The 16,884-nt window shown below is 48.5% G+C and overlaps 1 protein-coding gene across 5 annotated transcripts in view; it reads right to left on the minus strand.

The window, feature by feature from the left end:
* Window positions 1-16,884, minus strand: part of Ctif (cap binding complex dependent translation initiation factor) — a 271,640-nt gene that overhangs the window by 117,364 nt on the left and 137,392 nt on the right. For all 5 annotated transcript variants that reach the window (XM_052742568.1, XM_052742565.1, XM_052742564.1 and 2 more), the window contains exon 7: window positions 15,449-15,525. In XM_052742568.1, the coding sequence (XP_052598528.1) occupies window positions 15,449-15,525 (77 nt within the window). The remainder of the gene's footprint in view (window positions 1-15,448; window positions 15,526-16,884) is intronic.

Raw genomic sequence — 16,884 nt, forward strand, 5'->3', positions numbered from 1 at the left:
TTGAACGGGTGTCCGTGGCAATGACCCTTTGTCATCCTGAAGTTATGTACTGGGTATGTGTCTATGTAGGGGCACAGCTAAGCTGTCCTCTAAGACCAGAGGCCCACAGATCTAGAAAGAACCAAATGCGAAGAAGTATCCCCAAAGAACCTCATGTATCCGCACATGACCTCTGCTGCTGATGTCACCTGATAGTAACAGTGGGAGGAGCAAGTGTGCTCCGTGTGGAGGAGGGATGAGTCACTAGGGGAGGCCGGTGGGCTGGAGCAGTCAGCCTTCCAGATGGCTCTCACCTCCTGGACGTTCACACCCTCCAACTTCCCCCTTCCACCACAGATTTGTCTGTTTGGCCAACAGCTGATGGTAGAAGTGACGGCAATGCCATCTCTAAGACAAGCCGGAAAGAATACGATACCAAAGCTTCCATCTAAGTATCTGCTGTCTGTCCATCTGCTCCTCCCTTGGGTCATTCTCTGGGAGTTCACTGAGACCATGAGCATGTCATGAACATGTGTGTAAAGAGGCCTGCCTGGTAGCCCAGAGCTACGGAGGAAGCAAGGAGTGCCGATAACCTGGTATACCAGGAAGTAGATATCCAAACCCCAACCGAGCCCCCAACCACTGTACCCTGGCTGACAGCTAGACTCTAATATAAAGAGAGACGCTAAGCCAGAGCACACTAGCTGAGCCGCTCCTGGGATTCTGATTCTTTGAAGTTGTGTGGGATTATAAACGTTTGTGGTTTTAAGTTCTACACTTTGGGAATTATTTTGATATGCAGCAATAGATACTCCACATAAATATTCAGTCTGAGCCTTTGTTCCATTTTCAGCAAAGTATCACTGGCCACGCTGATTAGCAGGAGACCTAAAGCAGTTACAGTCACTCACTCACTGACAGATACACACAGACATACACAGACACACAGACAGACACAGACACACACACACACACATATACATACACACAGACACACAAACATATACACATAAACACACACAGACATACATAGATAGATAGACACACACACATATACATACACACAGACAAAAACAGACACACACATACAGATAAACACAAGACAGACACAGATACACAGTCAGACACACACATATATACACACAGACACACACATACATACACACGACACACAGACACCTAAACAGACAGACACCTACACAAAGACACACACACAGACTCACACACAGACACACATAGACAGACACACACATATACATACACAGAGACAGACACAGACACACATACATACACACAAACACACACAGAAAGACACACATACATACACACAAACACACACAGAAAGACACACATACATACACACAAACACACACACAGACACACACACATACATACACACAGACACAGACAGACACACAGACACAGACACACATAGACAGACAGGCACAAACACATACATACATACATACATACAGATAGACATAGACACACACAGAGACAGAGAGAGAGACACACACACAGAGGGAGAGATAGACAGACAGACAGACAGACAGATAGATAGATAGATAGATAGATAGATATCATACCTATAAATACAGACACGAGTACAATACAAACACAGGTTCGTTCTCAAGTCCATGTAGCCCTTGACATTGGAAGCTGCTTTCCAGGCACCCTCTCATTTGCACAGCAAAGTCTAGCTACAAAGGAGACGGACTATTTGATAGAAGACCCACCGCTTCAAAGAGGCGAAGCTTTGCCTCAGGGCTGCTCATCTAGCAACAGGGCTCAAACCAAGTCTAGACAGCTCAGCATACTCATGAGGCCACCTATGAACGTGGCTGGAATGTGGACTCACTCCGCGTGGCTTCCAGGCAATAAAGGTACAGGTAAAATGTGTGCTTGCTTCAAGTTGGGTGGTTTTCAGTTTTACAAACTAAAAAATCCTGATTTCAGTAAATGTTCCCCTCTCAGCCTCAGCACCACAGAATTCCCACTCATGGGAGAGTCTCACCAATGTGCTGCAGGTAGCTAGGTCATTCTCTTAACTCTGGGTGGTCACTGAAGGTGTCTGTGAAAATGTGAGGAGATCTGCCTGGGTGATCCAGTCAGGCCACATCAACCACTGACACCCACTTCCCAAGAGATGGGGTGGGAGCAGCAAGCTGGGAGCTCCCAGGGACCTGCTCGCTGCAGAAGAGGCTAGGGCACATTCCCCTTCTCATCACAGGGGGGTGGGATGACAGTCCTCAATTACTTGCAATTGGTAATAAAGCCAAAATATACCAGAGGTGGCCAGGAAAGAGGGCCTGAGAGTGCCCTGATGTCTTAGGAAGGGCAGTAGGAAGAGGGATTCAAGAAGGAGCTGGCCCATATGGTCCTAACAGAGGGGACCTAATGACCTGATTCCACCCCTGCCTGAGCATTTCCAACACCAGCGACACCAGGCAAATCTGCTCTCTGCCTGTCCCCCAGGGTCCCCACCCTGCCTCTCTGTGCCATGGCCGCAGCTCAGGTTCAAAGTCACCGGGTTTTGTGCTCAGAGTAGAGAGGCTGAGCCACCTGCTCCTTAACATGCTGGACCAGTCTGGAACGCACGTGTGGGGACCACTTGAGCGATCAGCCCCATCTTATCGGTTTGGCTTCTAAAACGGGACTTTACACATGTCCTTTCCTGAGTTCAGGGTCAGCCTGACAAGCAGAATGGGACACTGAATCAATCCTTTGTCCTCTTGAAAGTAAAGGTGTCTCCGAAGCAATGGCGAATGAGGAGGTGGGGGCTGTTCTCTGGGACACAATAGGTAAGGGTCCTGTCTGCTTCAGACCTCTTGCCCATTCCTGGATCCTCAGGCCTCACTTACCTGGGAACTACACTGAAGATCAGGATGAGCACCAGCAAAGGGCAGATGAGGACTGACTTGAAGAACAGAGTGGGGGCCATGGAAAGGGTCCAGCAGAGGAAGTCCGGGCAGAGGAATCCCAGGGAGGGTCCAGCCAGCAAAGGGACAGACTTGAACCAGGAACTGGGGTACTAGTACTAAGGAACTGGGGTCTAGTGAATGAAGCTGGGAGGTGAGAGGGCAGGTGAGGAGAGCCGAGGACAGGCAAGGAGAGGCACAGCAGAGACACGGAGCAGGCCCCGGGGCCCCTGTAAGGAGGGGCTTCTGAAGGCCTATTTGAAAGCTTATGAACAAGCCAGGCCTATAATTTCACTATATAGAAAACTGAAGATACTCTGCCTGGACTAGAGAGTGAGTTCAAGGCAAACCCGGGCAACCTAGTGAGAGCCTGTCTAAGAAAAATGAGGGCTGGGAATGATGCTCAGTGATAGGTACTTGCCTAGCATGTGGGAAGCTCTGGGTGTAGTCCGTGGTACTGGAGGGGAAAAGTTATGAACTGTGTGGTAATCCTTGCAAAGACATCTCACTGTTAATGTGCCGACAGTGAGGATGTCTAAACTTCCCATGGGTTGCTGGGGAATGTGAGTGCCTGTCCACTTACAAGGTGGGTCTCCAGAGCCTGCCACCAGCTTGGTTTGACTGCTCTAGAGCTGGGCCATTTTGTGTCTGTCCAGGCCTACTTGAAAGCCTGCTCATGTCTACAGGACACTGTGATCTCATAGGTGCAGAGAGCAACACAGAGCCCAGGCAGTCACTCATGTGGCACGCTGGTGACCTTTTCCTCCAGCTTCTCCCATGGATGCTACATATAGGCGTCACCTCTGGGGACCTGTTTTCCTGAGTTACTTTATTTCTGTTTGCTGGTGTCTTGCCTAATTGAGCCCCTGCATCACTTCTGGAAACCAGGCCCTCCCAAAAATACTCCAAACCATAACAGAGGCTACCTTGGCGTCCCCAAAACACATGCATTTGGAATAAGTGGCTAAAATTAAGTTACTGGGAAGATTCAGAAATAACTCCCAGAGCTCAGGGTAGATGCTGACCCAGGCAGGAAGCTCCTTGGTATTTTAAAACCTGTGCCCTGGTCACTGCTAAGGAGCCGTGGGGAGTGGAATGCACCCTCATGCCCTGGGCTGGGCCTCTTGATTAGGTGCAGAGGGCAGCTGGAGGAAGCCCTCTCTTGAGGGCTGCCCATTTCCCTGTAACTCATGTTACCCTCTCTTGGGCCTCTTCCTGGGTGGGGCCATAACCTGGAAAAATCTCGGGTTTACTACAGGAACTTCCAGCATATGTTCGCCCATGAATCACTCAGTGGAGGGAGGGCAGGACTGGCCTGGTGCTGTGGCTGAGCAGACAGTCTGGTGGGTTTGGCTGAAGTCTTTTCATTCCCTGCTTCCTTTGAAGGAGGCTGAGGAGCCCTTCTTTCGGTCCCTTTGGAAACGGAAGGCTCATCTTCACAAGACTATGGGGTCTTGAACGGCCTGTGATTACACGCTAACTGGGTTTATGCCAAAGGCATCGAGGGGCCCGGGACAGGGAGGGTGAGACCAGGAGGAAGTGAAAGGGAGATTTGGGGAGGAGTCCCGGTTAGAAACACAGGCTCTGACGCCAGGCCTCCTTGTCGCTACAAGTTACTTTCCTCATCTGCAAAATGAAAATGAAAATAGCATGCCCTTCCTTGGGATGCTGGGAAGATTATACAAACTAGTATTTGTTTAAGGCTCAAAACAGTGTTCTTAATATAGGGAGCCTTGAAAGTGCTCATGGGGTTGCCGAGTTGTTCTGGCCTGGGCTGAGGGTGGGCCAGGCTTCTCAGGATCCAGCAGAAAGACCCATAGCACCAATGGACAAACAGCCTGACACCCCTTCAGTGGATCTACAGCCTGCCACTCCTACTTCAACACCAGTGGACCTATAGCCTGGTACCTGTTCAGAATAAGTGATCTATAGTCTTGTACACCTTCAGAACCAGCAATTTATAGTCTGGTACCCCTTCACATCTAGTGGTCTGTAGACTGGTACACTTTCATAATCAGTGGACCTACAGCCTGGTACCCCTTTAGAGGCAGCAAACCCACAGCCTGTCACCCCTTCAGAACCAGTGGATCTTCAGTCTGGTACCCTTTAGAACCTAGTGGATCCATAGTCAACCAGTCCCTTAGAACCAGCAGCCTGGCACTTCTGTAACTAGGATGCTCTTCTGTGGTGTCTGATCTTAGGAAGCCGGATGCGGGGACCATGACAGCATAGCTCAGGATGGCTAGGCTCCAGCACACAGACCTGGACTAGATACAGAGAGGAAAGATGTACACAGGAGCAGAGGCATGTCCTGCTTGTCTAGAACTTTCTGGAAAGAACACTAGCTATTTTTACTGAGAGCCTGGGCCAGTTTCCATAATGTTCTCAGTTCTGTCTTTTCCATCCCATAGTTAACGAATGGAATAGGTCTGGAAGACTCCTCTATGATCTGTAGTACGCACCCTGTAATAGCATTGAGAGCTGGACTCACAATCATGTTTCATAGCAGAAAAACTGGGCTCCCAGAGCATAAGGCAAAAGCCCCAACCAGACCCCAGAGCTCCTGGTCCAGCATCCTTTCCTTCCATGCTCACAGTGGAAGGTTCTCAGAGTAAATGGTAGAGGAAGAGGGACTCGTGTTTTCTGAGGTGCAATTATTGTGTGGACTTCCTGAGTTCCTGTCACCACATATAATCTAATGGCATCCCTGACCCTGGGAACAAAAAGAATAAATTTGGTGAATATCTCCGCCACCCCCCAAGGCCCCTGTTTGGTGAAAGATGTGCTGGACATAAAAATCGAGTGAGCCTGGCCAAGGGCTTGGCTATCCACCATGCACACTGTCCCCCAATGTGAGGCTGGGATGATTTGGTTATTGGAGCCTTGAGGGGAGGAGGAAAAGCTGGAGCTAGTGTTTGTGAACCAAGCCATAAATGCCCAATCTTTCAGAAAAAGAATGACTGAGAAATCTGAGGTAGACTACTCAAGGCAACTTGGTGGCTGGTTCCCAAGGTACCCTGTATCCTATCCCAACCACAGACACCTGGAGCTGTAGGAGTCTTTGGCTACTTTCCTGGTCAATAGTGCTCCTGTCCCCAGGTGAGAAGACATGCACCTTGCCCTCTCTTCAGCTGCCTTTCTTGATCCTGTGTATTCCTGCTTTGCTCTTTAGAACTTACAGGGTCTGAATGAACTCTGACAGCTGGAAGAAAGGGATAAGAGTGATCAAAAAAGTAATGTCCAGTTACTCAGTTGTAGACACAGTACTGGGAGTTGCCCATTGCCCAGGGGGAAGACTCATTGCCCAGGAAACCCGCAAAACGTATGGCAGGCCACCTCTTACGCCTGTTTGGCCTCTATATGGTTGTGAATTCTGGGCTGGGGACACACTGGTCCCTCCATAGGATAATGTCCCTAGGGGGTCTGTATTCCCATAAACTGAGAATCTGGGAATGGAGCCTGAGCTTGGAGCATACACCAAAGGAGAGTGGCAGAAAAGTGATCCAGAAGGGCACATGATTCACAGAAGAGTTGTGTCCAGCCTCCATGGGGACCAGGAGCACTGGTGAGGCATCAGCACTATACAGAGGATGATGTGACATGTCATGGCTTGTTCCAAGCCTGGAGGCTCCATTTCAATCAAATGAGGACCTGGACATGTGGCTTGAAGCAATGAGCTGCTCTTCTTTCCAAGAGAGCCTGCCTGGGGGTGGGTGTGCGGGAGGAGGAGACATCCTAAAAATAATTCCTATCTGACTCATTTTGCTCCCAATCTGACAGGGCTGCCTGCCAGGTGGGGGTCTGCCTGGCCCATTTTCTTATCTATCTTTAGCAGGGACTTAATGAGGGCAATTTCCTTGCTGAGATAGAAAGAGAAACCGTGGGCAATGTGAGCAGGGATCTGTCTCACAGTCCCCCAGCTCCTGACAACGGATGGTAATGACAGTCACTGTGGGGCTGAGCTGTCTACGAGGGCTTTGGTGATGGTGTCATCCCAGGATGGCACAGATGAAGCAGCAAATCCAAGCCAGTGACAGCCAGGGTAAGAAGTGCCCACTCCTTTCCTCCCAGCCCTATCTCTACCGCCATGTGAACAATATGCCTAAAATTCTCACGGCTCCCCACACACCCCTTTATCTTTAGCATCTCTCTACCCTGTTTTAAAGAACAAGTATAGCTCATTCTTGTTGTTCAGGAGGCTACTTTTCCAGAATGTCATTGCCATCACAGAATTAGCAAACATTGAATTATTTTTCCTCTAGTTACATTTCACCAACTTGCTGATATAGAATCTCTTTTTATATGTGAGCTTCCGTTTATAGACTGCTTACTATATTTGTTATTTATATGTTTTATTATTTATTTTCATGTGCATGAGCATTTTTCCTGCATACATGTCTGTGCGCCTCATGCATGCTCTGCCTGCAGAAACCAGAAGAGAGAGTCAGGTCCCTTAGGTTTGGAGCTACAGATGGTTGTAAGCCACCACGGGGGTACTGGGAATCAAATCTAGATCTCTGGAGGAGCTGGCAGTACTCTTAACCAGTGAGCCATCTCTTCAGTCTCCTACAGACTGTTTATTTAATATATGTTGTTGATCTGTTAACACTACACTCATTGCAGGACTGAGTCCTGCCTGTAATGCTCTAGCTCTCTCTGTAAGGCACATCACAGTTTTCTTGAACTTGGGATCCTGGGGATGATGCGACAGCTCTGTGCTCATGTTGCCCACAGTTTCCTTTTCTATCCCAACAAGGAGCTTGAACTGAGGGTCACTACATAAACATCTAGCACTTTACTCAGGAGTCATGCAAACAGGAAAATCACAAACAAAAGCACACAAGTGTGGAAAACATGGCACTAGACAAACCATGATCAGGATAAGAGATGGAATAAGAAAAGTAGGATGGTGCACTGTATGACCTTGGCTGGGATCCTGTGTGGCACGGAACTCAAATTACTTAGTATCCCATGTCTGTCAATGACTGATTGTCAAAACATCACAGGTATTTTCATGTTTTAGTAAGCAGGCAAACTTGCAATATGGAATCCTTGGGTAATGAGCATTGGTTGTACTTCTAAAAAGACTAGCTGAGCAACTATGTGACTAGTCAATTCCTAATCAGTTCCTGGTGAACAAGACCTGGAAGACCTAGCCCCTTTGTAGAATAAGGAGCCTCAGGATGGATGGAGAGTTTGCTAATGCTCAGTGGAATGGCAAGCTCCAGAAAGCTGTTGAGGCTTGCGGACAGGAGTTAGGGGGTCCTGGGTTTATCAGGCTCCTTGTTCATGGGTCCAGGTGACATTTGACATGTTAGGGTCAAATGTTATGAGGATGGATTCTAGGTTGAAGTGAGGAGTCACCCATAACCATTGATGACCTGGGGTAGGGTTCCCAGGGCAATGGCAAACAGTCAGACTTAAAAATATTAGTAAAACTCTAAAATTACATTTTTTTTTTAAATTTAGAGACAGTGGACAGAAACACAAGGCTGACGATGAAATATCTGATGTAACTTACTGAGGGATGGATAAAAGAAAGTAGATCTCTTAAACTCCGAGTCTGATTGCTCTGAGAGAACATGAATTGACCTGGAAAAGGCAAACCTAGTTGGCATATCTGTAGGATGTTGGGGCCATGGAGGAGACAGATCATGGAGCAGGCCAAGTTCACATCTTGCTTGAGGGATGGCGCAACATTGGTTATATGAGAATACTTCATGTGAAGTCATGAATGGCCCCGGACTATATCTGAAGCATTTTAGAGAACAGATAACAATAAATGGTAAATTTTAGGCAATAGCTGGTAAGACTTTTTTAGGGGCTAGGGAGGGGTCTTGGTGGGTGGGTAAAAAGCACTTGAAAAAGTGTGAGGACCAGAGTTTGATTCACCAGAACTAACATACAAGTTGGATGGGTAACACAGGCTTGGAAATCTCAGTACCCCTATGAGAAGATGGGTGTGTGTGTGTGTGTGTGTGTGTGTGTGGAGACAGGGGAATACCTGGAGGTGGAGGCAGGCAGTCATGGACCAGCTAGTCTTACAGTATGTAGCAGAAAAAAAAAATACAATAGAGATCCTGTTTCAAGTATCCAAACCCCAGGTTATCCTTTGACCTCCACATAGGTGCTGTGGCATGCATGCACCAGTGTCTGTGAGCATCTACACACACACACACACACACACACACACACACACACACACACACACACACACACACACACACACATGCACACCTTTTTTTGTGTGTGTGTTTCCATGAAGGTGGTTCCTAGAAAGATCACGCTTGAATTATTATGCTCAGTAAAGAAGATCTACCTTCATCACTGTGGATGGGCTGCATTCAACCTACCAACGGCTGGCACAGGCAGAGCACAGAAGGGCAAAGGTGAGCTGAACTGGCCTGCTGATTTCTTGAGACATTCATGGTCTCCTGACCTCAGACATCAGGGCACTTGGTTCTTGCCTTTTGGACTTGAGACTGAATTACACCATTGGCTTCCTGCAGCAATGCTTATAGCCTGTGGCAGACTGAGTGATGTCCTGGCCTCCATCATCGCAGGAGCCAATTCCGATAGAAAATGGACAAAGATTGTAGCTATGTGTACACAGTTCTTAATTTCAAAAATTAAAGAATATAGATGTCACTTTTTCCAGAGGAGACTTGCAAATATAGATTGTTTAAAAGAAAATAGGTGATTATTAATTGCTAGCACAGTTTCATAGACCAAATCTGCATCCTTTTTTGAATGGGTCACTCTCCTGGTACATTCAGGATGTACAAGAACAGAATACACATCAAGATCCAGAGAGGTTGTCAAGGGACCCTTCCCGTCATACCATCCTTAGACTTGTTCTAATCACAAAAACAAAACAAAATAAACCCCAAGACAACTCAAGAAACAAACAAACAAATAACACCAACCACAACTTTTTTCTGTTTCTTTTTCAAAGATGAGTATGGTAGTACATGTCTGTAATTCTGGTACTAGAATAACTGGGGCAGGGGCATTACAGTTCAGAATCTGTACAATGAGACCCTGTCTCAAGATTTAAAAAAAATTGACACATAACTCATTTGTTACAAAATTCAACCCTCTAACGCATAGAATCAGTGTTTTTTTTTAAAAAGTATATTTGTAAGTATACTATACCAATGGCCAGATTCCAGATGTCCGATTTGTTTTTATCAGTGATAGACAGTGTTTACAAGGAGCTTACAAAATCAAAGCTGCTGGCTGATACTTGGGATCTGAGCATGAGCAGGCAGAGGACGCAAGGAAGAGATTATTAGATCCTTAACTGGTTCTACAGTTCGAGGACACCAAGCCACAGTCACTGTCAGCTGTAGGACAGAGACCATGGTCACCCTTCAGTGTCCAGCATGTAGTCCAACTCTGCACCCTAGGGGGATGGCTTGCTCTCCGGCTTCTCATGCCCTGGAGCCATCTGACCGTAGCCAGGATGGCCAAGGTACTCTTTATTTCTTCCCGTCCATCTGCTTTGCACATGGAGTACACTAACCATTCTGGGACCTCACTTAATGAAGCAGGTTAATTTGAAGAAGGGCTCTCCTGACTCCCGGCAGCCCAGGTGGACTTTACGCAGAAGACCATTCCTGCCTCCGTTAGTGTCTGTACTCTAATTGCTGAGAGGCCAGTCTTTGGCGTCTGTAGGGGTCTTCTGAGACGCCCGACAACCTAGGCAGGGGATCTTCAGAGCGAGCAGACACTGGCTTCTCCCTCCTAGTCACTGTAAGTGGGGCTATTTGCCTCTGCTTTTAGGGAGCTATGTTGGTGGCTTCTAGGGATCCCTGGCCCATCACCCGTCTAGCTGTGGCTTTTCTTCTCCCTCACACTCCCATCTTCCTTTCAAATTCTTCTGGAGTTTCACTAGTGGCTTAATCATTACTCCCCAAAACGGGAGCATTCTAGGCTCTCTCCCCTCCCCCAACACCCCCATGATGCCTCCTTCTCTGAACCACAACTCAGATGCTACAGAGACATATACAACGTTCTGGTTAATTCTGCAGCCAGAATGCCACTGCGATGGCTCCACCTCAGGTCTTTGACCACAAGGGCCTTGCTCCAGTTCACAGAACATGCCATGGAGAATAAGTCTAGTTAAGGGCGTATGGTGGTGTGAATGAGGATGGGCCCCATAGACTCATATATTGGAATACTTGGTCCCCGGGGAGTGCAGCTGTTTGGGAAGGATTGGGGAGTGTGGTCCTGTGAGAAGAGGTGTGTCACGGGAAGCAGGCTTTGAAGTTTCCAAAGCCCATACAATTTCTAAGTCGCTTACTCTATGCCTTGTGCTTGTGGGTCCAGAAATAAGCTCTCAGCTACTGCTCTACCAACATGCAGGCCTCCCTGCCACCGTGTCTCTGCCATGATGGTAAGGACTCACCCTCGGAAACGATAAGCCCCTAGGAAACTCTAAGTTGCCTTGGTCATGGTGTTCTGTCACGGCAACAGAAAAGTAACTAAGACAGGGTGTTCACCAAGGCTTCACTGTGGAGAGCTCAATGTACTGCCGACATTCCTTTCAGAAACAGTTCTCACTCTTCCGGCTGTCCCCGTGGAAACGGCCCTGGTCCTGCTGAGCAGGACCCCTTTTGATGGTCAAGGAACGTGACACATAAAGTTCTACATAGTTACTCTGCCCTAGGTCAACTCTCAGAAGGTCCTCAAACTTCAGAACTCCCTGTACGGTCAGAACACATCACGAAGTCTGCCCTAGAGCTCAGCTTCTCTCTGCCTGAGCCTGCTGCCTCTCCACTCCTTCCTGACATCACGACTTCCTAAGTTCACCCTCACCCTGGAGTCTGTGTCCCAGGCTGTAGATACGACGATGACATGCAGGGTTTGTTCAATGCAGTGATATGCTCATCTCTTAAAACAGAGCAAGGGGGAGGGGAGCGAGGGTGGGGAGTGAGAGGAGGGCGCAGAACTCTCCCGCTCCCACCGGGATGAGGGAATACACCAAGTAAGCAGAGGCTATGAGCCGGGACTTCAGTCTCAGTGAATTTCTTCTTCTTGGATGTTGGAGTTGGGTAGAAAGCTTTGGGGGGGGGGCAGACAAACCCCTAGGAGCCCCTTCTCAACTGTCCATTTCCAACCTAGTAGAGATGGAGCATGCAAACCCATGTTACTCCCGTGAAATGTATGGAATATTCATTAATTCCATTTCTATCCCCAAATGCATAATTTTGTCTGAAATCTGTCATACTTTATTACTTCCCCCCAATAAGCAAGTGCTTATCAGTTGTCCAAATTTTGAGAAAATTCTTAAGGGGAAAGCTTCAAGCTTTCCCTGGTGGTTAATCCTTTTTCAAAACAGGGGAAAGACAGCCACAGTTTAGCTTTCATCAGAGCCCCTGAAAGCAGCCTGTGGGGAGGGGGAGCTGAGTCTCAGGCTGCTTCTGCAGAGGGGCTCTACCCACCTACTGTCCTGGCCTTGGCGATGTCATGCCTGTAAGGTTAGACTTCCAAGGCGGTAATGAGAAGAATATCTACTCCACACAGAAATGCTTTCTGTGCCCCTTAAAGTCCCTCCGACCTGAAGAGCACACTGCTGCTAAGACACCCAAGTGCTTATAAGAACGAGCTTGTGCAAGCCTCTCAAACAGAGAACCCATCTTAGGAAAGAAAACACAGTTTTCAAGAAATGAAGTACCTTGGGAGCCAGAGAGATGGCTCAGTAGTTAAGAGCACATATTGCTCTTGCAGAGGACTGGAGTTCAGTTCCCAGTACCCACACTGGGAGGCTCACAATTGTCTGTAACTCCAACTCCAGGAGGACCTGATGCCTCTGGCCTCTACGGGCACCAGCACACATGTGTACATACTCATCCACAGATACACATTCAGACATATCATTCAAAATAATCTTTAAAAAAAAAATGAAGCAACTCCCCGCATGCAGCCCCTATTTCCAAGGCATCTGTCTACACTGCTACATGATTCCATTTGGAGGCATGCCTGTTGCCTCCAAATTGAACCAAGGGAGAGGAAAGTGGCAAAGCATACAGAGACACCTGGAGAGCGAGGCAGGACTAGGGCATATGGCAGACTTCTGCACGGATGTGGATGCTGGGTCCCAGTTTTGAGAAGGCCTGTTCTGGCTGGGAGGTACCACTTGATGCTAGGCACAGCACTGTGTCATGAGTCTGCAGCTATCAGACCCCAATTCCAGTCATTTTTGTAGGGAGACAGAAGGCCAAAGACTCCTGCAGGCAATCCAAGGTGAGTCACAGGGACACCAGGAGGATGTAGCTGGCCACTTCCCTTCTCATGACAAATGGCAAGATCTGTGGTATTCCATAGCTGCTGGCTGTGTTCCTTGATTACCATAGCCGATTCTGGTCATTCCTCTAACTGGCACTTTCTCTGTGGTTTGCACTTTAAATGCTAGCAAGACTAGCCTGCAGTACAGAAGGGTCAAGTATCTAGGTCTGGTGCCCAACAAGGCCACTATGGAGGGTCATCTGCTAGGAGAACTGGGGTTGACTTGGTAATGTTTCATAGCCTATCTGTGACTGCCAGAATCACCATAGTTCCCAAGAAAGACTCAGGAGTTCCCTGCTTTTAGATAACAAATTCTTTCAGCTGCTCTCTCCTGGAAATCTCTACCATGTGGGGACTATAACAGGACACTCCCCCAAGTGAGAAATGGTTCCTTGTCTAGCACATACTTCAGCTGTGTGCATCTGCTACCTTGAACCACACAGTATGACTCTGGTGGTCAAGATGCTCCGTCTCATAAACACAGTCAGCTGCCACGTGTCCTTCCATGTAAGGCCTTCGTGGTTTCACCACGTGGATGCGCTTCCCTCTACCCTGGCCCCAGTCCTCCAGCCCTCCTCACAGGACATACTTTTTGGTCCTTTGATCATCTTTATTGCCTCTCTTTGGATGCTGGCCCGGTCCACATCCTTTGTGAGGTGCATTGACCTATCCAGAGCATTCACTATCATGAGCATGGAGAAGTGGATATCCAACTTCCTGGTCCTCCCATGCCACGTGCGCTTCCTTCTGACACTCCTGGGTCATGTTGTTTCCGGAGGCCTGCTCCATCTAGGAGACTCCTGTGGAGCATGGTGACCTGGCCCAAAGAGTGACATGTGGGCTGACCTGGATGCCAATGCCTTGGCCCAGAGAAGCCTCCTCATTTGTAAGCTTGGAGAGTCTTGGCACCTTTGGGATACACACTGGGGAGGAAGGACAGAAAGCCTTCTGCTCTCTGACTCCTTGCTGGCCCTTGTAAGCATTGTTTCTCCTTTGAGGACCTCCCCACTTCTTTCCTCTACCCAGAATCCAGAACCCAATAACTGTCATGTGTAATGCCACAGAGCAGAAAGGTGGCCCAGGCTGGGAATCAACTGTACCCTTGTCAGGGCAGGGGCAGGGCTTAGTTCAGCTCTTTTGGCTCAGTTTCCTCTTCTGATGTCTGTTGATTCCCAGACCTTAGCCAGGACAGCCTGCTTCCCAGTCAGCTGAACACTCATTTCCCCTATGAATCATTTCAGAAATTGAAAATCCACTACTGGATGACTGGCATTCTGGGCATCCATCTTCTGCCCACCTACTACTCCTGGCTCAGGACTTCCATGCAGAGTAGGGGTCAGAGGTCGAGTTTGGCCAGAGCCCAACACCTCCAGCTGTAGCCACGCAGCACCGAGGGCAGGCGCTCCTAGTTTTCTGAGTGCAGGCTATCAGCTGGCTGTCTCTTAAAGAACATTCTCTGTTCATTAAAGGCAAAAACCACACGCCATCACCGTGGTCTAAGAATAAATTCCCTATAGGGAAACACCTCATTTTAATTCCTCAAGCATAAGCCCTTTTGTTCTCTCTTTTAAAAGATTTCCATCCAGAAATATTTTTTGCACATGCAAGCAAAAAATAAAAATCCCACTGCCCCCTTAGCACAAATGGCTGCACGCACTGTGATTCTGCACCTGGAAACTTTCATTTAAACTTTATCACAAAGACCTTTCCATGTAAGAAAGCCTTGTAGACCACACACACATGCATTTCTTGGAGGCTCGATTTTGGTTGCCTGCTCCAATGCATGCCACCTCATCATGCTTTTCCTGTCCCCTGGTTACTACTACTCAGGACTGTGAAGGTCACTGCAAAGTGTGGTTCATACACAGGACAATTCCCAGTGGTGGAGAGCCAGAAAGAATGGCTTTGAATTTGTGAGCTTGGGGAGCCTCCTGGAGGCCATGTCTCTAAACATGCAGCCCATGGGCTCTGTTTTGGTTAGTGGAAAGAGCGTTTCTGCAAATCCTGGGCAATGCTCCCTCCCAGGAAGGAGTGGAGACGGTGGCCCTCTGCTGGTGTTCTGAAGGGACCCAGTCCCTGGGTCTCCTACAGAAACACAGTTTTTGATGCTACATAATCAAGCCCATTGTACTGCCAACGTCACCTCGAAGGTGCCCATCTCACTAACAGGTGGAAGCTCCATCTCACAGCATAGGCCAGAGCTAACCTGCCCAGCAGCCGGCACAGGGAACAGTGACGGCATTCACAACAGTCTTTCCTACCTTCGATCATTTCTCCTCCTCCGAAACAGCTTCTTGGTGTGTGCGATCTCCACTTCATGGGGCATCGGGTGGTAGCCCTGTGACATGGAGAGAGAGAGAGAGGACATGAATCATTTTGGTCCAAGACCCCATTTACCCTGACAATACCCAATGAAGGACATGAGAGGCTGGATTCTGGCCACCAAATCAGACCAGAAAATGGAAAATCATCAGAATGAATGAATCTCCCAACAAGGGTGGATGCTAAGATTCCAGACTCAAAGAATAGGGGGACCAGAAGGAGCCCTCAGAAGTCATCATGTCCAAGCTCTCAAATATGGAGGTTGTTCAGGCCAAGGTCTTGCAGAGAAGGATGGTAGAGTCAAGGCCACCAATGCCTCCCCCTCCTTCTCCTTGGTTAGGAGCTGGTTCCATGAAAATAGACCAGGGGGCCTTTCCTGTGGAGTCCCAAGCCAGAGAGCTAAGGGTTCCCTGTCACCGGTAAGGGTCAGGTACATAGCCAATGGCTGTAGGAAGGGGACAGGTTCTTTTTCCAATCTCCAGTCAGAAATGTTGCCACCTTCTGCTGTCAGTCATTAAGAGAACTGGAGATGACTGTGCCCAGCTCAGCCTTGAGCACAAGCTGACTCCTGATCCTAGGCCCAAATCCCCCATGCAATTTTACCCTTCCTTTACCTTGGAAGTATTTATGGAAAACATGCAAAGAACTAATTGTCTTCTAGACTTCAAAGGAGGGCCTGGGGGAAATTCTAAGGGTGGCTTTTACGTACTGTCCTTATGACAGTTCCTTGTAGACTGACGTCAAGGTTGGGGAGAGACCTGCTTATATGCAACAGCAGTCCTACCAAATGCTAGGCCCAGGCAGAATTACTTGCAGAAGCTAGTCTGCACACCTGACAGGCAAATGTGTCCAGAAACACTGTCATTCCATCCTGGGCAGCTGGAATGGAGTAGCCAAGATCTAGGATTGGAAATCCAAGGAGAAGAGTCCCCGCCGGGAGCCTGGGATACCTGAGATTCCTACAGGTTCTCATATTGCGTAGGCATAAACAAGATGAGGGAGGAGCCACAGACCCAGGTGTCCTGGAGAGTGGTAAGAGGGGGTCCATTGGGCCCCAAGCTCCACTTGGCAGTCAGGGAGAGCAAGGCCCAGAGAGGTCAAACAATGAGAGAGTCTGCAGATCCCTTCACTAGGACTCTCCAGAGAGGGCCTCCCTTAGTCAGCCTTCACAGGGCAAGGCGGAGGACATTGGTGGCCCTGGCTGTTCTCAGACTGGCTGGTTTGTTGGAGCTTCCCAGAGGTGACGGGAGGACACTCCGAGGGTCAGGCGGACATGGGATCTTGGAGTTATGGTTATTTGGCCCAGACTTCTATTAAGTCCGGGGAGCAAAAGCCATTTAAAACTATTTTAATGATGGCCCTTCCCTCCCACTCC

Source organism: Peromyscus californicus, unplaced genomic scaffold (genome assembly GCF_007827085.1).
Source record: "Peromyscus californicus insignis strain IS unplaced genomic scaffold, ASM782708v3 Scaffold_17__1_contigs__length_78620276, whole genome shotgun sequence".
Lineage (NCBI taxonomy): Eukaryota > Metazoa > Chordata > Mammalia > Rodentia > Cricetidae > Peromyscus > Peromyscus californicus.